This window comes from Mobula hypostoma, chromosome 4, assembly GCF_963921235.1.
Source record: "Mobula hypostoma chromosome 4, sMobHyp1.1, whole genome shotgun sequence".
In the NCBI taxonomy this organism is placed as follows: domain Eukaryota; kingdom Metazoa; phylum Chordata; class Chondrichthyes; order Myliobatiformes; family Myliobatidae; genus Mobula; species Mobula hypostoma.
In genome coordinates, this window is record NC_086100.1 from 191,749,137 (window position 1) to 191,772,269 (window position 23,133).

At 44.2% G+C, this 23,133-nt stretch overlaps 1 protein-coding gene across 1 annotated transcript in view; it reads left to right on the forward strand.

Moving 5' to 3' along the window:
- LOC134345011 (transcription factor COE3-like) overlaps window positions 1-23,133 on the forward strand; it is a 496,949-nt gene that overhangs the window by 82,305 nt on the left and 391,511 nt on the right. The window contains exon 6 of the mRNA XM_063045143.1: window positions 19,555-19,623. Within this exon, the coding sequence (XP_062901213.1) occupies window positions 19,555-19,623 (69 nt within the window). The remainder of the gene's footprint in view (window positions 1-19,554; window positions 19,624-23,133) is intronic.

A 23,133-nucleotide genomic window follows, 5' to 3' on the forward strand; every position in this document is an offset into this window, starting at 1 on the left:
GCGTGCATTTAAGATGAGAGGGGGAAATTTTAAAGGAGTTGTCCAGGGCAGTTTTCTTTACACAGAGTGGTGACTGCCTGGACCAAGCTGCTTGGAGTGGTGGTGGAAGCAGATTTAGTGGCAGTGTTTTCGAGGCTGTTAGACAGACTCATGAACAGGCAAAGAATGGAGGGATATGAATCAAGAACGGTCTGAAGTGATGTCTCTGAACCCAGCATCATGTTCAGTTCGGACATTATGGGCCTATTTCTGGGCAGTCACGTTCAATATTTTTATTTTATTGACGAACAGTGTGGAGTAGGGCCACTCTCCTCTCCTATTAGATTCCTTTTTCATCCGCCCTTCACCTCTTCCACCTATCACCTCCGAGTTTCTCACTTGATTCCCCCCCTCTCCCACCCACACACCTGGTCTCACCTATCACCTGTCAGCTTGTGCTCTTTACCCTTCCTCCAACCTCTATTCCCACCTCTGCCCCCTTCTTTCCAGTCTTGATGAATGGTCTTGCGTCTAAATGTCAACTGTTCATTCTGCCTGGCCTGCTGAGCTCCTCCAGCATTTTGTGTGTAGCTTAGGAGAGTGGACCATATGCAGGTAGATGAGCTTAGTTTAATTTGGTGCCATGCTGAGCACTGATACCATGGGATGAAGGGTCTGTTCCATGATACAGTACTGTGGAAAAGCCTTGGGCACAGCTAGGGTGCATCCTTCTGCTGCCGCAAAAGAATCAAATTTCATGACATGTGAGTGATGATAAACCTGATTCTGATCTGGGTCTCTATTGTGGACTGAGAGTGGGAAGGGGGCAGGGAGAGGGGAATCATGGTTGGGGAAAAGGGGAAGGGAGAGGTGAGGGAGCGGGAAGCACCAGAGAGCCATTCTGTAATGATCAATAAACTAATTGTTTGGAACCAAATGACCTTCCCTGCTGTCTCAGAGCTTGCTGTGTCTGCACCCACGACACCCCGTGCCCCTGACATTCCTCTGTCGCCTGTCCCACAGCCCTTCCGTGGCACTTCAACACTCCACCCTCACCGTTCCCAACATCCTTTGCTCCTGCCAGATTTACAAACTTGCTCTCCGCTCTATGTTGACAAATATAGTATTGTGCCAAAGTCTTCGGCACCCGAGATGTATATTTGTGCCTCTGACTTTTGCACAGTACTGTGTTTTCTAAGAACCTTGTATTGTTCTCTTTAGAGGCAGCAAGGTTAGAGTAACTCACGGAGTGGTTTAAAGTTGGGGGGGGGTGTTGATTAAGTAAGCAAAGAAATGCTTTTTCCAGTGACAGGTGAGAAAGTTCAGATTAAAGGTGGTAGGAAAATGAATCAGAGGTGACTAGATTGGCGAAAGACATTGTCCAAAAAGATGACTGGATCACCTTCCCATTCCCATTCCAACATGTTGGTCCATGGCTTCCTCTACGATCAGGCTACCCTCAGGTTGCAGGATTCATATTTGGTCTGGGTAGCCTCCAATGAGGCTGGAATATTGATGCCACCGTGCACACCGGCAATGTCTGAACCCAGGTGTGGGGGAACGACAGACTCACCATGCAGAGACGGAAACAACAGGTTGTACATGGGAATACCAACAGAGCATCAGTGGTACCACCGAGCAACACCACTAGACAAATCATTCTCCACTCAAGGACTCCGCGATCTGCGCTAAACAGGAGTCCGCATCAAATAACCAGAGAATGTGGAAAACCCGTGCCAGTCACAATTAATTTGACAAGATTAAACAGAAAGCACAAGGGCTTAACAACTCTAGTTAAGACAACAATTAGTAAATACAGGTGCCTGAAAAACCTAGAAGCCATCTATAGAGTGGAAGAAACAGTCGACATTACGGGCCGACACCTTGGATAAATACTTGGCAGGAAAGACAGTCAGAATCATTTTACCAGGGTAGAGATGTCAAATACTGGAGGGCAGAGTTATAAGATGAGAGGAGAAAGTTTAAAGAGGATGTGCAGGACAAGTTTCCACTTGGAGAATGGTGTTTGTCTGGAATGGGCTACCAGGGTGGTGTCTGACGCAAATACAACACAGGTGTTTTTGATATCACAATCATCACCATGAGCCGTGTTGTATGACGTGGGTGATCATGGTCTTTCTATGACCATAATTATTCTTGGCAAATGTTTCCACAGAAGTGGCTTGCTATTGCCTTCCTTTGGGCAGTGTCTTTATAAGAAGGGTGACCCCAGTCATTACCAATACTCCTCAGAGATTGTCTGCCTGGCGTCAGTGGTGGCATAACCAGGACTTGTGATATGCACCAGCTGCTCATACGACCATCCACCATCTGCTCCCATGGCTTCACGTGATCCTGATCGGGGAGCTAAGCAGGTGCTACACCTTGCCCAAGGGTGACCTGCAGGCTAGCGGAGGGAAGAAGCATTTTACACCTCCTTTGGTAGAGACAGATCTCCACCCCACCACCTCAATACAAGAAATACTTTGATAAATACGTGAATATACAGCTATTTTTGATCCAGTGCAGTGCTCCCTCCCCATACTAGAGGGTGATGCAGCCAGTTAGAATGCTGTCCACAGTGTATCTGTAAAAAATTTTTAGTGGCTTTAGTGACATAATAAATCTCTTCAAACTTCTAGTGAAATATAGCCACTGTTGTGCCTTCTTTGTAACTGTATCGATATGTTGGGCCCAGGGTAGATTCTCAGAGATGTTGACACACAGGATCTTGAAATTGTTCACTCTTTCCACTTCTGATCCCTCAATGAGGACTGGTGTGTGCCCTTGTCTTATCCTTTCTGAAGTTCACAGTCAGTTTCTTGGTCTTACTGATGGTTAGTACAAGGTTGTTGCTGCAACACGAGTCAACCAGCTGATGTATCTCATCTTGTGAGATTTCGCATCACCGTCTGAAGTTCAGCCAACAATAGTTGTGTTGTCAGCTAATTTACAGATGGCATTTGAGCTGTGCCTAGCCACACAGTCATAGGTGTGGAGGAAGTAAAACAGTAGGCTGATCACTCTTCTTTCAGGTGCGCCAACGTTGGTTATCAGCGAGGTGGAGACGTTATTTCCAATCTGCATTGACTCTGGTTTCCGGGTGAGGAAGTTGAGGTTCCAGTTGGAGAGGGAGGATGGGAGGGGTATGGGGGGGGCTAAGGTCTGGTTGCAGGGCAATGGGACTCAGCAGATTAATAGTTTTCCATGGACTAGATGGGCTGAAGGGCCTGTTTCTCTGCTGTAGTGCTCTATGACTCTAAATCTGAATAAAGTGCTGTTCATACCTCCATGATCAGGAGCATCTCAGCTTCAGATTATTTGACTTTTCCCCATTTCTGTACTTAGGCAGAGGTGCAGTAACTGTGGTATTGGCAGCTGCATAAAATTATGCGTTGGATTAAATCGTAGGATATAGGAGAAACAAGAGGTTTCTGGGCCAAAGCAAACTGCCAGGCTGATCACTGGAGAAGTACAGAGAGACAAAGGACAGGCTAGAGGACTCAGCAGACAGATGGGCCAGCCACCGGGTGGGTTGACATCAGTAACTGGGAGGGTGTGACTATAAATAGAAAGTACACCGCTGTACTTGAGATCTGCTCTGTCCCAGTTGCTGGAGACTGATCTTGCAGGCAAACTTTGCCGTCTGACAGAACTGTTCAGTAATTCAGTTAGCTAAGGTGCGGTCAGAAACTCAGGAGTCAGTGGAAACACAGTAATGCATTAGAGGGGCTGACTGAGTGATATTTTCCTGAGGGTGCTGTGTTGGGGTATACTGCAAGAAAAGGGGACTCTGGGAGGGGACTGTTGTGTAGTGGGTATACTGATGGAGAGGGGGACTCTGGGAGGGGACTGTTGTGTAGTTGGGGATATATTTTCAGACGGAGGTGCTTTGAGAGGAGTGGGATGGATAAGTGGGTTATATTGCAGGAGGGGAGGGTGTTGTGGGATGGGACTATTGTGTGTAGGGAATCGAGAGGGGTTATCTTGCAGGAGGGGTTGGTGTGAGAAGAGTGTGTTTTAGGTTTGATGTGCTATGAGCTGACGTTGCTGTAGGGTATTTTATAGTAGAGGAGAGGGGAGAAGGGGGAATCTGTCCCATGGTAGATTTAGAGGGCTGGTGGTGTTGAGTCTGAGGTACGTCAGAGAGGGTGTGTTAATTTTGGGGTGTATTCTGTGTGTGGGGTGTACTACGGGTAGTGTGTTGTGGGAGGAGTGTTTTGTATGTGGTTATTTTGTGAAAGGGTTTTGTTGTGTATGGGGTGTGTTGTGTTCAGTGTTTTGTAGTTGGCATATTGTGTGTTGGGGGGTGGAGTGTTGTAGGTGGATGTATAATGAGGAAGCTGGAGTGTTGTGGTTGGGTTGTGCATTCTGTGTGCATTATGGTTGGACTATTGTGTTTGGCATGTACTTTGTGTGGATTGTTGTAATTATGTGCATTGTGAGCGGGATATTGTTACTGGGTTCTGTTCTGCATGTGTTGTGTGTTGAGTTCTGTGGTTGAGTTGTGCGTGGTGTGTGTTGTGAGTGGAATTTTGTGGCTGGGTTTTACATGGTGTGTGTATGTTGTGGGTGGAGTGGGGTGGCTGGGTCTGTGTGGTGTGTGTTGTGGCTGTGTGTGGTGTGTGTTTGGTCTTGGTCGGTGTACTGAATGCGGTGTCTGTTGTGGGTGGGGTTTTATGTTTAGCTGTGAGGTGTGTGGAGTATTGTGGTCAGGTGCGGACTAGGTTATGTATTGTGGGGCTTATTATGAGTTTTCCTTTTTTGTGGGTTGTAATGGAGCCCAAACTCACATAACACTTAGCTTGAGGGTAAAAGCACAGCTGGGCAATAGATATCAGTACTCCGGAAGAATGTGGACCTTTCAGAGAATGGGAGGATGGAGAAGTCAGAGGAAATACTCCTTCCCTCTTTGCAGGTAGAAATCAACAGCAAGACAGAGTTGAACAGAGAGCCCTTTGATGGTTTCTGGAGCTCAGAATCATCTCCACAGGAAGTCCGGCCATAGTTTTCCAACCTAACAACACTCTTATTCTGGAACGTGAGAATCATCTACATCACATTTCTAAAAGATGAAGGCGGGTACATGGTATAAATAGAACTTTCCCTCAGACACTGCACCTTTGTATCACACTCACAGCTACCAGCTGGGTTTCTGCATCAAAAAGCAACAAAAGAATATTTTAACCATAGCCACTGGCATTAGACTGCACATATTCAGCAGTTACTTGGCAAAATCAATGGATTTCCAGCAGAGGGAAAAGGTATGAGCAAGTCAGTGATACATATATACGTACACACACACACACACACACACACACACACACACACACACACACACACACACACACACACACAATTCTGTGGCCACTTTATTAGGTACACATGCCCTTTAACACAAATATCTAATTAGCCAATCATGTGATAGCAACTCAATGCATTAAAGCATGCTGTCTTGGTCAAGAGATTCAATTGTTGTTCAGACCAAGCATTGGAATGGAGAAGAAATGTGATCCAAGTGACATTGACCGTAGGATGATTGTTGGTGCCAGATGGGGTGGTCTGAATATCTCAGAAACAGCTGATCTCCTGGCATCTTCACGCAAAACATTTTCCAGAACTGGGGTTCCAAACCTGCAGTCCACAGACCACTCAATTAATGACAGGGCCGCATGGCATCATAAAGATTGGGAACCCCTGTTCTGGGGTTTACCAAGAATGGTGCAAAAAACAAAAATAGCATCCAGTGAGCGGCAGCTCTGTGGGCAAAAGCGACTCATTAATGAGAGACGTCAGAGGCGAAAGGCTAGACAGGTTCAAGCTGACAGGGAAAGTGACAGTAACTCAAATAACCACATGTTGCAACAGTGGTGTATGGAAGAGCACTTCTGAATGAACAACATGTTGAACCTTGACAGAGAAGGGCCGCTCCAGGAGAACCCACACTGAGTTCCACTCCTGTGCCTCATAAAGTGGCCACTCAGTGTAGAGACATAGAGCACTACAGGACACTTCGGCCCATCTAGTCCATTGCCAATTAGTTATTCTGCCAAGTTTGATCGATCCAAACCTCTTCTCCTTATGACTCCCATCCATGTACTTATCCAAATTTCTCTTAAATATTGAAATCATCCCCGCATCCACCACTGCAGCTGGCAGCTCATTCCTCACTTGCGTTACCCCCAAATGAAGAAGGTCCTCCTCAGTTTGTCCTTAAATATTTCACCTTTCACCCTTAGCCTATGACTTCCAGTTCCAGTCTCACACAATCCCAGTGGAGCAAAGCCTGCTTACATTTACCCTATCTTGACCCTCATAACTTTGTATACCTCTATCATATCTCACCTCATTCTCCTACACTCCAGAGAATAAAGTCTTAACCTATTCAACCTTTTTTCTATAACTCAGGTCCTCAAGTCTAGGTAACATGCTTGTATCTGAAACTATATTCAAAGTGAAGTTATGATTGATGTTCAGGGATTTGTATTTAGTTTAACATTTACTCCGGGAAATAAATTCCGAACTGGAGTCTAATTTAGTGTTGTGGGAGGTTGAAAAAATGCAGGATTAGGCCATTTTGCTCATCGAGTCTGCTCTGCCATTTCATCATGGCTGATCCAACTTTACTCTCAGCCCCAGTCTCCTGCCTGTGTCCCTTCATGCCCTGAGCAATCAAGAATCTATCAACCTCTGGTTTAAGTATGCATGAAGACTTGGCTTCCGCAGCTGCCTTTGGCAAAGAATTCCACAGGTTCACCACTCTCTGGCTAAAGAAATTCCTCCTCATTTCTGTTCTAAAAATACACTCCTCTATTCTGAGGCTGTGTCCTCTGGTCTTAGACTCTCCCACCATAGGAAACGTCCTCTCCACATCCACTCTATTAAGGCCTTTCACCATTCGATAGGTTTCTATTAGGTCACCGCTCATTCTTCTGAATTCCAGAGAATGCAGGCCCAGATCCATCAGACACTCTTCATATGACAAGCCATTCAATCCTGGAATCATCTTCATAAACTTCCTTTGAGCCCTCTCCAGATTCAGCACATCCTTTCTAAGATAAGGGGCCCAAAACTGCTCACATTTCTCCGAAGAGAGTGCTCACCGGTACTTTATAAAGTCTCAACATTACATCCTTGCTTTTGTATTGCAGTCCTCTTGAAATGAATGCCAACATTGCATTTGCCTTCCTCACCACAGACTCAATCTGCAAATTAATGTTTACGGAATCCTGCACATGGACTCCCACGTCCCTGAGCACCCTTTTTTTTGTATTTTATGACCCAACACTTCCCGACACTGTATTCTATCTGCCACTTATTTGCCCATTTCCCTAATCTGTCTGGGTCCTTCTGTAGCCTCTTTACTTCCTCAAAACTACCTTCCCTTCCACCTATCTTTGTATCGTCTGCAAACTTTGCAACAAAGCCATCAATTCTGTCATCAAAATCATTAACATATAACGTAAAAAGAATCGGTCCCAACACAAACCCCTGTGGAACACCACTAGTCACTGGAGGCCATCCAGAAAAGGCTCCCTTTATTCCCACTCTGTGCCTCCTGCCAGTCAGCCACTGCTTTATCCATGCTAGAATCTTTCCTGTAGCACCATGGGCTCGTAACTTGTTAAGCAGCCTCATGTGTGGCACCTTGTGAAAGGCCTTTTGAAAATCCAAATACATAACATCTTTGTCTATCCTGCTTAGCATTTCTTCAACGAGTTCCAATAGAATTCAAGACCCTGCTGCCCACCTCACTGGACCCCCTGCAGTTCGCGTACCGTCCCAACTGTTCAACAGACAACGCCATTGCCATCACCCTCCACCTGCCCCTAACGCACCTGGACAAAAAAGACACGTACATTCGAATGCTTTTCATAGACTTCAGTTCAGCATTCAACACAATCACCCCTCAGAAACTGACTGGAAAGCTGAGCCTACTGGGCCTAAACACCTCCCTCTGCAACTGGATCCTAGACTTCCTGACTGGGAGGCCTCAGTCAGTCCAGATTGGAAGCAGCATCTCCAACACCATCACACTGAGCGCGGAGGCCCCCCAGGGCTGTGTGCTCAGTCCACTGCTGTTCACTCTGCTGACCCACGACTGAGCTGCAACACACAGCTCGAACCACATCATCAAGTTCACCGATGACACGACTGAGGGAGTCTCATCAGCAAGAATGATGAGTCAGCATACAGAGAGGAGGTGCAGCGGCTAATGGACTGGTGCAGAGCCAACAACCTGTCTCTGAATGTGAACAAAACAAAAGAGATGGTTGTTGATTTCAGGAGGACACAGAGCGACCACTCTCCGCTGAACATCAACAACTCCTTCGTAGAGATCGTTAAGAGCACCAAATTTCTTGGTGTTCACCTGGTGGAGAATCTCACCTGGTCCCTCAGCACCAGCTCCATAGCAAAGAAAGCCCAGCAGCGTCTCTACTTTCTGCAAAGGCTGAGAAAAGTCCATCTCCCACCCCCCCATCCTCACCACATTCTACAGAGGTTGTATCGAGAGCATCCTGAGCAGCTGCATCACGGCCTGGTTCGGAAATTGCACCATCTTAGATCGCAAGACCCTGCAGCGGATGGTGAGGTCAGCTGAGAATATCATTGGGGTCTCTCTTCCTGCCATTACAGACATCTACACCACACGCTGCATCCGCAAAGCAAATAGCATTATGAAGGACCTCACGCACCCCTCATACAAACTCTTCTCCCTCCTGCCATCTGGCAAAAGGCACCGAAGCATTCGGGCTCTCACGACCAGACTATGTAACAGTTTCTTCCCCCAAGCCATCAGACTCCTCAATACCCAGAGCCTGGACTGATACCAACCTACTGCCCTCTACTGTGCCTATTGTCTTGTTTATTATTTATTGTAATGCCTACAGTCCTGGGTAGGTCTGTGGTCTAGTGTAGTTTTTTTGTGCTGTTTTACGTAGTTCAGTATAGTTTTTGTATTGTTTCATGTAGCACGGTGGTCCTGAAAAACGTTGTCTTGTTTTTACTGTGTACTATACCCTCAGTTATGGTCGAAATGACAATAAAAAGTGACTTGACTTGACTTGACAAGATTTTGCCTTGAGGAAATCATGCTGTCTGCGGCCTATTCTGTCATGTGCTTCCAAGTACCCCGAAACCACATCCTTAACAATCAGCTCCAACATCTTCCCAACCAGTGAGGTCAGACTAACTTGCCTATAGTTTCCTTTCTTCTGCCTCTCTCCTTTCTTGAAGAGTGGAGTAAAATTTGCAATTTTCCAGTCTTCCAGAGCCATTTCAGAATCCAGATTCTTGAAAGATCATTACTACTGCTTCCACAATCTCTTCAGCTTCCTCTTTCAGATCCCTGGAGTGTACAGCATCAGGTCTAGGTAACTTATTTACCCTCAGACCTTTCAGTATCCCAAGAACCTTCTCTCTGGTAATGGTAACTTCACACACCTCATAACCCCTGACACCTAGAACATTCACCTTACTGCTAGTGTCTTCCACAGTGAAGACTGATGCAAAATACTTGTTCAGTTCATCCACCATTTTGTTGTTCCCCATTACTACCTCTCCAGCATCATTTTCACCTTTCTTTTACACTTCATGTATCTTAAGAAACTTTCAGTATCCTCTTTAATATTATTGGTTAGCTTACTTTCATATTCTATCTTTACCTTCATAATGACTTCTTTAGTTGCCTTCTGCTGGTATTTGAAAGCTTCTCACTCCTCTAACTTCCCACTAATATTTACTGTGTTATTTGCCCTCTCTTTGGCTTTTATGTTGGCTTTGACTTCTCTTGTTAGCCACGAATGTGCAAATTTGCCTTTAGAATACTTCTTCCTCTTTGGGATGTATAGATCCTTTGCCTTCCAAATTGCTTTCAGAAATTCCAGCCATTGCTGCTCTACTATCATCCCTGCCAGTGTTCTTTTCCAATCAATTCAGGCCAATTTTTCTCTCATGCCTCTGCAATGCCTTTTACCCCACTGTAATACTGATACATCTGACTTTAGCTACTCCTCAAAATTCAGGGTGAATGGATCATATTATTATCACTTTCCTCCCCGAAGGGTTCGTTTACCTTAAGCTCTCTACTCAATTCCGGATCACCGCACAACTCCCAATCCAGAATAGCTGATCCCCTAGTGGGCTCTAAAAAGCCATCTCATAGGCATTCTAGAAATTCCCCTTCTTTGAATCCAGCATTGATCTGATTTTTCAAAGCTACCTGTGTATTGAAATGCCCAATGACTGTTGTAACATTGCCCTTTTGGCATGCATTCTCTATTTCCCATTGTAATTTGTAGACAACATTCTTGCTACTTTTAGGCGGTCTGTGTATAACTCCCATCAGGGTCTTTTCACCCTTGCAGTTCCTGAGCTCTATCCTCAATATTTCAACACCTCCTGACTGTATGTCTACTGATTTGATTTCATTTTTTACCAACAGAACAACACCATCCCCTCTGCTTTTCTGCCTGTCCTTTCAATACAATTTGCAGGGTTTATAAATAGAACTATATCTAGCAGGGTGATTATAATTAAATAGCAGGATTTTGGGTGACTTAGCTTCTAATTCAGTTTTATTTTTCACTTGTACATCAAGCTATACAGTGAAATGTGTTGTTTGCGTTAACTACCAACAAAATCTAGGAACGTGCTGGTGGCACTGGCAAGTGTCGACACACAGTCTGACGCCAACAGAGGCTGCCTGCGATGCTCAGCAGAACAGCGCAGAACACAACAGAACAGAACAAAGAACTAAAAAAAAACACAACAGCAACACATGCCCCTTTCATCTCTCCCACCCATTCACACACACACGGACAGCTCTCCAACTCCAGAACAGACCTCCATCTCCAGGATTGGCCTTGACCCTCCAGTCTCCAGGCTTTGACTATTGGGCTTCGATTTCCAGACTTCTGATTGATCTTCAGTATTGAATCCCGGACTAGCCGATGATGGAATGTACTGAGATACAGGAACAGGTATCTGGAATTAAGCTATGGCGATGAATCTCTTTGAGAATTTCAGGTGATTTATATGTTGTATATGATTTGTTATGGAGAAAGTTATGTGTTTGAATCTAATTGAGGGATTAGGGTGGAGACACAAACAGCTGCAGATGCTGCAATTGGAATCTGGAGGAAAAGTTTAGTTGCTGAAAGAACTCAGTGGACCCAGCAGTATCAGTGGAAGCGAAGGATGATGCGAAGACTCCAACTAAAACACTCACCATCTATTTGCCTCCATAGATGCTGCTCAACCTGCTGAGTTCTTCTAGCAACACACATCAAAGTTGCTGGTGAACGCAGCAGGCCAGGCAGCATCTGTAGGAAGAGGTGCAGTCGACGTTTCAGGCCGAGACCCTTCGTCAGGACTAACTGAAGGAAGAGTGAGTAAGGGATTTGAAAGTTGGAGGGGGAGGGGGAGATCCAAAATGATAGGAGAAGACAGGAGAGGGAGGGATAGAGCCAAGAGCTGGACAGGTGATAGGCAAAAAGGGATACGAGAGGATCATGGGAGAGGGGGTCCAGGAAGAAAGACGGGGGGGGGACCCAGAGGATGGGCAAGAGGTATATTCAGAGGTTAGTCCTGACGAAGGGTCTCGGCCTGAAACGTCGACTGTACCTCTTCCTAGAGATGCTGCCTGGCCTGCTGCGTTCACCAGCAACTTTGATGTGTGTTGCTTGAATTTCCAGCATCTGCAGAATTCCTGTTGTTTGCGTAAAGAAATTTGGCACAGCTCCTTAGACCTTCACAAATTTTTATCAATGGACCTTAGAACGATGGTCTCTACTTCCTCAGGAGGCTAAAAAAATTTGGCATGCCTTCTTTGACCCTCTCCAATACAGCATGGAAAGCACCCTACCCAGGTGCATCATGGCTTTGTATGGTATCTGCTCTGACCATGACTGTCAGAAACTGCAGAGAGCTATGGACACCCCTCAGAACATCATAGACACCAGCCTCCCTTCCATATCTGCCCTTTTCGTTGCCTCAGTGAGGTAGTCAGCATCATCAAAGACCCAGCCCTTGCCGGGCATTCTCTGTTTTTCTCTTCTCCCAGCGGGAAAGAGATACAAAAACCTGAAAACACGTACCATTTGGATTAATTACAGCTTCTATCATTATCATCATTGTTATGTGCCATGTCGTATGATGTGGACAAATATGGTCTATCACCATAGTAGGTTTTGACAAATTTTTCTGCAGAAGTGGTTTGCCATTGCCTTCGTCTGGGCAGTGTCTTTACAAGGTGGCTAATCCCAGCCATTATCAGTATTCTTCAGAGATCGTCTGCCTGGTGTCAGTGGTCGCATAACCAGGACTTGTGAAATGCACCAGCTGCTTATGCGACCATCCACCACCTGCTCCCATGGCTTCACGTGACGCTGATCGGGGGGCTAAGCATGTGCTACACCTCGTCCAAGGGTGACCTGCAGGTTAGTGGAGGGAAGGGAGCACATTACACCTCCTTTGGTAGAGACATGTCTCCACTCGCCACCCTTCCATACTGCTGTCATAAGAATATTGAATGTTTTCCAAGTATGATAAGATTGATCCTTGGCCTCACAATTTACCTCATTATGACCTTGAACCTTACTGTCTACCTGCACTGCACTTTCTGTACAGACTGCAACACCTTACCCTGCATTCTGTTATAGTTTTTCCTTGTACTATCTCAATGCACCATAATATATGCACGTAATACATTGATTTGTATGGACATTATGCAGGTTTTTCATTGTACCTCAGTACATATGGCAATAATAAACCAATTTACTAATTTATCTTGCATAACAGAAACCTGGAAATGAGTTTCCAGCCTGAATCCTGAGGGACTTGAGGGGTTTATATATAGAGTAACAGATACCTGGGAGTGAGCTGCAGGCTGGGAGCTAGTTGAGAGGTTCAGGAGATTCCTACATCAAATGGCATTTATCTGAGAGAGAGTTATGAGCTGGAACCTACCCAAGAGTTCTTGTAGTTTATATATAGAGTAACAGAAAGCTGGAAGTGAACTGCAGGCTGGAATCTAATTGAAAGGCTTATGAAGTTGTTAAGCAGTTTTCATTTGAGAATGAGTTCTAGGTTCAAAATTAATCAGGTTCTTCAGAGAGAGTGATTTTTACTTAGATACCTGCAAATCAGTTACAGGCTGGAATATAATCCAGCGGTTTGTGTGGCTTAAATGTAGAATAACATTTATTTGACAGAGAATTATACTTTGAAATTTAATAGACTCCTCATAAAGCTCTTGGTCTGAAACGTTGCCTATTTATCCCTCCATAGACGCTGTCTGGCTTCAAAGTTCAGAGTTCAAAGTAAACTTACTATCGAAGTACATCTATGTCACCATATACAACCTGAGATTTATTTTCCTGCGAGCATGAACCGTAAATCCAAGAAACATGATAGAATCAATGAAAGACTGCACCCAACAGGGCAGGCAAACAACTTGTGTCCAAAAGACAACAAACTGTGCCAATACAAAGAGAAAGAAATAATAATAATAATAATAATAATAATAATAATAATAAGCAAACAATGTCGATATCATGAGGTGAAGAGTCCTTGAAAACGAGTCCATTGGTTGTGGGAGCAGTTCGCAGATGGGGCATATGAAGTTGCCCCATTAGTTCAAGAGCCTGATTGCCTGGGGGTACGAACTGTTCTTGAACCTAGTGGTGTGAATCCTAAGGTTCCTGTACCTTCTGTATACATAAGACCATAAGACATAGGAGCAGAATTATGCCATTTGGCCTATCAAGTCTGCTCCGCTATTCAATCATGGCTGATCCCTTTTCTCCCTTCTCAACCCTACTTCCCAGCTTTCTCCCTGTAACCTTTGATGCCATGGCCAATCAAGAACCTCAATCTCCACTTTAAATATACCCAACCACCTGGCCGCCACAGTGGCCTGTGGTAACAAATTCCACAAATTCACCATCCTCTGGCTAAAGAAATTTCTGCACATCTCTGTTTTAAATGGAGGCCCCTCTATCCCTCTTGTCCTATACTTCCCACCATAGGAAACGTCTACCCGAGTAGACAGTGAGAAGAGAGCATGGCGTGGGTAGTAGGGGTCCTTGATGATGGATGCTGCTTTCCTGCGACAATGCTTGATGTAGATGTTCTCAATAGTGGGGAGGGTTTTACTTCTGATAGACTGGGCCATATCCACTACATTTTGTAGGATTTTATGTTCAAGGGCACTGGTGTTTCCATTCCAAACTTGATTACTTTCTCCATCTTTTTGTATATGTTGCTAATAAAGGGATAGGATATTTAGCATGGCAGATACACAGGAGTGAGTTACTGAACAGAAGTGTGAAGGAATTGAGGAGTTTCATTAAGTACCTGATAATGAATTATAGGCTGGAATCTAATCAAGGGGTTTGCTGGACATTTGTGTCAAATAGCATTTATCAGAGGATATGTTGCAGGTTGGAATCTAATTCTAATTGGAATCTGGTTTATACATCAAAGAGTATCTGGGAGTGAATGAGTCCCTAGCATTGTAATCACAATCTTTCAATAACTTACCATGCAAGCTAGGCTTAGTAGCTATAAATACTGAGATTCTGCATTCAGAGTCCTCTTTATTAGGTACAGAAGTGAAACCTGGTGTGATCTTCTGCTGCGTCAGCCCATCTACGTCAAAGTTCAACATGTGCATTCGGAGATGTTCTTCTGTACACCACTGTTGTAACATGTGGTTATTTGAGTTATTGTTGCCTTCCTGTCAGCTTGAACCAGTCTGGCCATTCTCCTCTGATCTCTCTCATTAACAAGGCGTTTTCGCCCACAGAACTGCTGCTCACTGGATGCTTTTTCTTGTTCTTCGCCGCATCCTCTGTAAACTCTAGTGACTGTTGTGCATGAATATGAAAAAATTAAAAGGGAGATTATTTTCTGAATGGAGAGAAAATACAAAAGCACTGATGCACAAAAGGATTTGCGAGTCCTTGTGCAGGATTCCGTAAAGATAAATTTGCAGGTTGAATCTGTGGTGAGGAAGGCAAATGCAATGTTAGCATTCATATCAAGAGGACTAGAATATGAAAGCAAAGATGTAATGTTGAGTCTTTATAAAGCGGTTTTGTGAATCTTCACTTGGAGTATTGTGAGCAGTTTTAGGCCCCTTATTTTAGAAAGGATGTGCTGAAACTGGAGAGGGTTCATGAAAATGATTTCAGGATTGAATAACTTGTCATATGACGAGTGTTTGATGGCTCTGAGCCTGTAATCACTAGAGTTCAGAAGAATGAGGGGTGACCTCATTGAAATCCATCAAATGGTGAAAGGCCTTGATAGAGTAGTTGTGGAGAGGATGTTTTCTATAGTGGGAGTGTCTAGCACCAGAGGACATAGACTCAGAATAGAGGGGTGTCCTTTTAGAATGGAGATGAGGAAGAATTTCTTCAGCCAGAGAATGGTGATTCTGTGGAATTCTTTGCCACAGGCAGCTGCAGAGGCCAAGTCTATATATTTAAGGCAGAGGTTGATAGACTCTTGATTAGCCAGGGATATAGGGAGAAGGCAGGAGATTGGGGCTGAGAGGAAAATTGGATCAGCCATGATGAAACGGCAGAGCAGTCTCGATGGGCCAAATGGCCTAATTCTGCTCCTATGTCTTATGGTCTTATGGAATATCCCAGGAGGTCAGCAGTTTCTGAGATACTCTAACCACCCTGTGTGGCACCAAAAATCATTCCACAGTTAAAGTCACTTAGAATCAGAACCAGGTTTATTATCACTGGCATGTGACATGAAATTTGTTATCTTAGCAGCAGCAGATCAACACAATACATAATATAGAAGAGAAAAAATTAAAATATTAATAATAAATAAATAGATCAATTAGAGTATACATATATTGAATAGATTAAAAATGTGTGAAAAAACAGAAATACTGTTTATTAAAAAAAGTGAGGTAGTGTCCAAGGGTTCAGTGTCCATTTAGGAATCGGATGGCAGAGGGGAAGAAGCTGTTCCTGAATCGCTGAGTGGGTGCCTTCAGGTTTCTGTACTTTCCACCTGATGATAACAGTGAGAAAAGGGCATGCCCTGGGTGCTGGAGGTCCTTAATAATGGACGCTGCCCTTTTGAGACACCGCTCTCTGAAGATGTCCTGGGCACTTTGTAGGTTAGTATCCAAGCTAGAGGCGACTAGATTTACAACCCTCTGCAGTTTCTTTCAGTCCTCTGCAGTAGCCCCTCCATACCAGACAGTGATGCAACCTGTCAGAATGCTCCCCACAGTACAACTATATAAGATTTTGAGTGTGTTTGTTGACATGCCAAATCTCTTCAAAGAGCTATCTTGCCTTCTTTATAACTACATTGATATGTTGGGACAAGGTTAGGTCCTCATAGATCTTGACACCCAGGAACTCGAAACTGCTCACTCTCTCCACTTCTGATCCGTCTATCAGGATTGGTATGTGTTCCTTCATGTTACCCTTCCTGAAGTTCACTGTCAGCTCTTTCGTCCTACTGGCATTGAATGCCAGGTTGTTGCTGTGGCACCACTCCACTAGTTGGCATATCTCACTCCTGTACGCCTTCTCGTCATCACCTGAGATTCTACTAGCAATGGTTGTATCGTCAGCAAATTTGTAGATGGTATTTGAGCAATGCCTAGCCACACAGTCATGTGTCTATATAGAATAGAGCAGTGGGCTAAGCACACACCCCTGAGGTGCGCCAGTGTTGATCGTCAGTGAGGAGGATATGTTATCAACAATCCACACAGATTGTGGTCTTCCAGTTAGGGAGTCGAGGATCCAATTGCAGAGGGAGGTACAGAGGCCCAGGTTCTGCAACTTCTCAATCAGGATTGTGGGAATGATGGTATTAAATGCTGAGCTATAGTTGATGAACAGCATCCCGACGTAGGCGTTTGTGTTGTCCAGGTGGTCTAAAGCCGTGTGGAGAGCCATTGAGATTGCATCTGCCATTGACCTATTGTGGTGATAGGCAAATTGCAATGGGTCCAGGTCCTTGCTGAGGCAGGAGTTCAGTCTAGTCATGACAACCTTTCAAGGCATTTCATCACTATAACTATGACTGCTACCGGGCGATAATCATTAAGGTAGCTTACATTATTCTTCTTAGGCACTGGTATAATTGTTGCCTTTTTGAAGTCACAGGCCTCCACTATTACCACTCTCTGGCTTCTCCCACAAAGCCAATGTCTAATCCAATTTATTACCTCATCCTGAATGCTGAGTGACTGAACTTTCTTCACCAGTCTTCCATGTGGGACCTTGTCAAATGCCTTACCAAAGGCTCTGAAGATAACATCCACTGCATTTCCTTCATCCACTTCCGCGATAACTTCCTCGACAATCTCTGTAAAATTCGTTAGACATGACCTGCCATGCACAACGCCATGCTGACAATCCTTAATCAGTCCATGTCTATCCAAGTACTTATATATGGTCCCTTAGAAGACCTTCCAATATCTTTCCAACAACTGATGTCAGACTCACCAGCCTATGATTATCTGGTTTATGTTTAGGGCCATTTTTAAACAGTGGAACAACACTGGCTATCCTCCAATCCTCCGGTACCTTCCCTGTCCCTGAGCATGATTTAAATATCTCTGATTTTTCATAGATTCTATTGTATTTCTCTGTAATACTGTGAATGCCTGCAAGAAAACAAATCTTAGCATTGTATATGGTGACATATACGTACTTTGATAATGAATTTACTTGAACTTTGATCTTTGAAAGGTGGTTTTCAGAGTTGGCTGCCTCTGCCAGTGCCACCTCAGTTCATCCAGTCATGTGGCTAGTGGTTCCTTCTTTAATATCAAGACTTGATTAGATTAGCTTTATTTGTCACATGTACACTGAAACAGTGAAATGTGTTAGTGGCATTAGAGATCAACACAGTCCAAGGATGCGTTGGGGGGACCCTGAAACTGATGCCATGCTTCCGGTGCCAACACAGATTGCCCGCAGTTTACTAACCCTAATATTGCCACAGCAATGTTTGGCCAGTGCTGGAGTGGACTTGGAGCTCACTCACCTTGTCCTCATAAGACATGCTCACTCACCCAGGCAGCATCCTGATAAATCTCCTCTGCACCCTCTCTAAAGCTTCCCAGTCCTTCCTATAATGAGGCAAACAGAATTGAATGTGATGTCCCAAGTGTGGTCTAACCGGGGTTGTATAGAGCCGCTCATCTCGTGGTTCTTGAACTCAAGCCCTGACCAGTGACAGCCAACGCACCATACAACTTCAGGTCCTTGATCCTGGTAGTTCATGCTCTCTGGCTTTGGTACCTTCTGTCTTAGGGGAGGGGAGAGAAGGAAGAAAGACCAGTTTGACTGAGGTGGATAGAACAAATGGAATATCTGTGATAGGGTGATCCCGGTTTGTGGCGGGGATAAACCCTTGATTAAATGAAATGGCTGATTGATCATCCAGGGAATTGATGTAGATAATGTGAACCGAGCCTCTAAAGGAAAGACCACAAGGAATTGCAGAGAATTGTGAATGTAGCCCAGTCTGCCATGCAAATCAGCTTCCCCTCCCTGGGCGTCTCCCACTGCCTCAGGAGGGCAGCCAAGCACTCCAGTCATTCTTGCTTCACCCCTCCCCCCATCGGGCAGAAGATATAAAAACATGAGGCCACAAGTTACAATTGCACAGGGTGTTGGAGAAAAGCACAGAGGTTTGCTCCTGATAATTTTTAAAAAAAGACATTGTACCATTGGAAGTTATTCAAAGGAGATTCACCACACAAATTCCTTGGATAGGGGTATTGTCCCACCAAAAACTGGAGTCACAGAGCATGGAAACAGGACTTTGAGCCAAACTGGTCATGCCAACCAAGATGCCCATTCAAGCTAATCCCATCTGACAACATTTGATTAACTTCCTTCTAAAGCAGAGGCCCCCATCTTGATGTCCATGGACCTCCTCGGTTAATGGTAGGGGTCCATGGCATAAAATAATTGTTCTTAGCCTTTCCCATGCACATACCTATCAAACTGCCTTTTAAAAGTTGTTACTGTACTTGCCTCAACTGCTTTTTCTCTGAGCTCATTCCACTCGAAGGGACTTTTTCTGTGCTGTGGTATTCTATGACACTCGATCTCTGACCTGAGACATTATCTTTGTGTCTCTCACCACTATTGTTGCCTGACCAGCTGAGAGTTTTTCCAACACTATCAGTTTTTATTTCAAGCTCCCAGCATCTTTATTTTTGTTTTTCAGTATTATCTGGAGGCTGTTCAAAAGAGGCAATCAGATTTTGGAATGGTTCATGAACTCATGAACACTATCTCACTATTCTATGTTGTATTTTAAGAAATGGGAGCAAAACTCTGCTTTTTCCAACACCCTGTCCAATTGTAAATACCCCCACCGGTTTTTAACTCCAAACTCCTTGCCACGAAAGCCAAACTGCCATTTACCTTCTTGACCACTAGTTGGAGCTGTTGGGCATTATCTCAGTCTCTGCCCCTACAAATACCGTCTGACCTGTTGGACATTTCTTACTGGTTTTAACTCCGCTCGTCCACCTCCTGTTAATGCTCCACCATTCTTGTCTTCCAGCCGGTGTTGTGACAAGAAAAGCTGTGGAAACCGGAATGAAACACCTTCAGATCCAGTTATTATTGACAGGTAAGGAATGTGCTTTCCTTTTCACAGCTCATTATGTTTCACCAGCTCTGTTGCAAGCATCCGGAATAACCTGTGTCAAATGCTGCTAATTCTCGAGTTATTGGAGAAGTATGTCTTGCTGGAGCTGAATAGATAACAGTATGTTGAGATTGGCCATTTTGATCACACCAATGTGAATTCACAATCTCTGAACCATTGAGGGAAAAATAGGATTTATTATGCAATGGTTTGCTATGTTTTCACGTGCTATTATAGATGGAAAACATGTGATTTCTGTGCTGTTTTGGCTGATTTATTGTACCACCGATTTCTGAGGATTCATCTTGAATCTGACAATTGAGATTTCGTTGAGCTCATTCTGCACTGGGCTTTACCATGAGGTCTACAAAAGATTAACATCAATAGATGAGTTGTGTGCCTTTCCTGAGGGTTAAGGGAAATGGACAGATCTATATGAACCCATGATGATGTCAATCTCACAGCTGAAGACTTCCCTTTAACTCTTGAGGGTTCTGACAGCACAGCTGTGGGCCAGTAACCTGGCGCCAGTGTAACAGGCAAAAGAGGAAGGGGTGAGATGAGTGGTGAAGGGGTTTTTTTGTGATCAGGAACCTTCTGTCTGGAAGAACGATGGAATCAGATTCAGTTGAAGCTTTCAAAAAAGCACTGGATAATTGTTCAAACATGCCAGGGCTCTGGAAAATAATCATGGATGATTGATAAAGGAAGAATTACAATCATGCGGGTGGATTAGATAAGCTGAGCTAGTTTCCTATGGAGGAAAGGAGGCTGAGCGGAGATCACACAAGGCGGCACAGAGATGCAGCTGGTAGAGCCGCTGCCTCATGGCTCCAGTAACCAGGGTTCAATCCCAACTTCTGATGCTGTCTATGTAGAGTTTGCATGCCCTCACTGTGACTGTGTGGGTTTGCATGCCCTTTCCCCTTTCTTCGCTCTCCAGTCCCATTCCACTTCTCTCACTCGTATACTCATTCACGCTTTCTTCCGTCCTCGTGGTGTGTGATGGATATTCTCTTTCTACGCTTATTGCCAACCTCAGCTTTCTAGCACAGCAGCATGATCTTTCCAAAGGGTCAGAGCTGTTTGTGACAAAGTTAAACTTCTAACCAATATCTCTTGCTCAGCTTCTTGTCGTAAACAGAAACCAGTCTTCAGTTCTTAACGTAAATTGCAAGCAATAATCAGTCTATAGTGAAAAGGACAGCTTTGCAAACAAATAGCACTGTCTAGAGAGCACAGACTGCAGCCACAACACGGGCACTGGCTGCTCAGAAGGTATGGTTTACAAAGTGAAGTGACCATGAGATGTTCTGGTCTGCATCAGCTAAACTTAAAACAATAGGGTTATATTAATTGGCCTATTCTAAACAAGGTGACTACAACTAAGTTAGTTACATCATTGTGATAGAGATCAAGGAAGTTTCAGGACCAGTTTTAGCACATCAAATACATTCACCAGTATGATCAATCATTAAGATATCTGTGTACAGTACTTAGAGAGTCAACCCTCATAGCATTAATTTTGGGTGTCTGGGATTTCTGTCCTCAGAAGCTTTTAGACCTTCTGTATGAATTACTTTGTTCCAGCAAAGGTATTTGAAAAGCATCACATACAAATAATATCAATTAGTAGCAAAATAGTATGAAGGTTAGTAAGCACAGGGGACTGTGAGGAATGACAAGGAGAATGACAGAACGAAGAACCAGAATTTATTCCTCAACCTTCAGTTTCTGCCACTGATGTCTTGTTCATTTACAACTCATTACTATGCTCTTTTAGTTTGTAAGAATTGTACGTGTGTTTGGAAATCTTTTGTAGCTTATAAATCTTTTGGAATTAGGAAATCTTTTATAAATCAGAAATCCTCTGTGAGTTTTAAATGTCTGATACGAACTATTTGTCTGAATTTAAATGTGTGTCATTAAAATATAATAAAGTGTATAAACTACTTCGTTAGCTGGAACTATCATCCCCTTGTTATGGAGGGCGAAGCCACAACTCAAGCAGAGGGTGTTGACAGCTAGATCTCGCTGCAGAGGTTGGACAGGGAAGTAGGATACTCCTTGAAGAACAGGTTGATAGAGTATAATCTCCCTATAGTGAAGGCACTATAGATACCTACAGTACATCAGATAAACTCTTTGAGTTTAGAGCTTTGTGGACAGTGAATCCCAAACCATCACAGTATCATATTCTCTCACTGGTACTTCTGAGTTCTCTCTCCTGCTCAGTCCTTGTGTTCCCTCACTCACTGCTCCAATGCCACCAGCTTTCTTATAGTCCCTCTTTCTCATTCTTTCAGCCTTACTGCTCTCTCACTTTCTCTCGTCCTCATTTTGTACTTTTAACTTTTTTATTTTCTTTCCATTACTCTCATTCTCTTTTTCCTCTCTCTTGTACACATCCATCTCTTCTTTTCTCCTTTTTCTGTTCCACACTCTTTGTCTCTCCCTCATAATTTTTCTCTCTCCCTTTGTCTCTCATTTTCTTTTGCCCCCATTGTTTATCTCTTTGTCTCTTTCTCTCCTTCCTCCCTCTCTCTCAGTCTCACAATCTCTTTTACACACAATCTCTTGTTCTTCCCGCTCCCACGTAGGACTTCCCATTTGAATAGAGAAGACCTGTCATTTTCCTAAGCTTTGCAGCACGTACATATGAGATCAGTGTTTGTCTTAAGTGAATACAGCTGCTTGTTCAGCCAAGAATGTATGAAACAAATTAGACAAGAATGCGAGGTATCTGGGTAAGACTGATGAGTGGAATCTGTCTGTAATCGGATATCAGCTTCCAGTTGCTGCTTTCAATCTAAAGAAAAAGAATTGTGGAGACTAGACAGAAATTTCCATGGTATAAAACAATGGGTGGAATGGAAAATTAACCGGCAGGGGCTTACTGGTGCACTTTATGCACCTTGTGATGATTCTTACAAGTCGTTGAGATTTCAGGAAATGGATACAATTAACTAACCCCATTCAAGGTTGCATTTGGGCCTACTTTTGGCATGGTGGCCAATTTAAAAGGTAAGCTTGGTCAGGGTTGGTACTACCCGGATTGCTAGCACTTGAGGTTACCGAGTGCAGGCAGGTGTCTCCCTCCATGTCAAGTGGCATGGTGGCCATTTTAAAATGCAAGAGTGGTTAAGGCTGGTACAAACTGGATGTTGCCTAGTGATGTTAGCAGTTGAAGTTGCTGGGTGCAAGCTGGGTGCTCCCTCCAAGTTACGTGGTTTGGGAGGCATCCCTACCAATCTTTATGGCTAGAATGTGAGCCAAACATGGGCAAGTGGGACTAGCTTAGATGGGCATCTTGGTTGGCATGGACGAGCTGGGCGGGAGGAGCCTGTGACCAAGATGGCGTTGGAAGGACGCTGCGACGTTTACCAGCAGCAAGCACAACCACTTTCTCCAAATATACTTTCTCTGGACTACGATCAGTGCAACCTGCAGTCTGTAATTTCCTTCTGGGGGATGTGCTTTTGAACTGTCTGT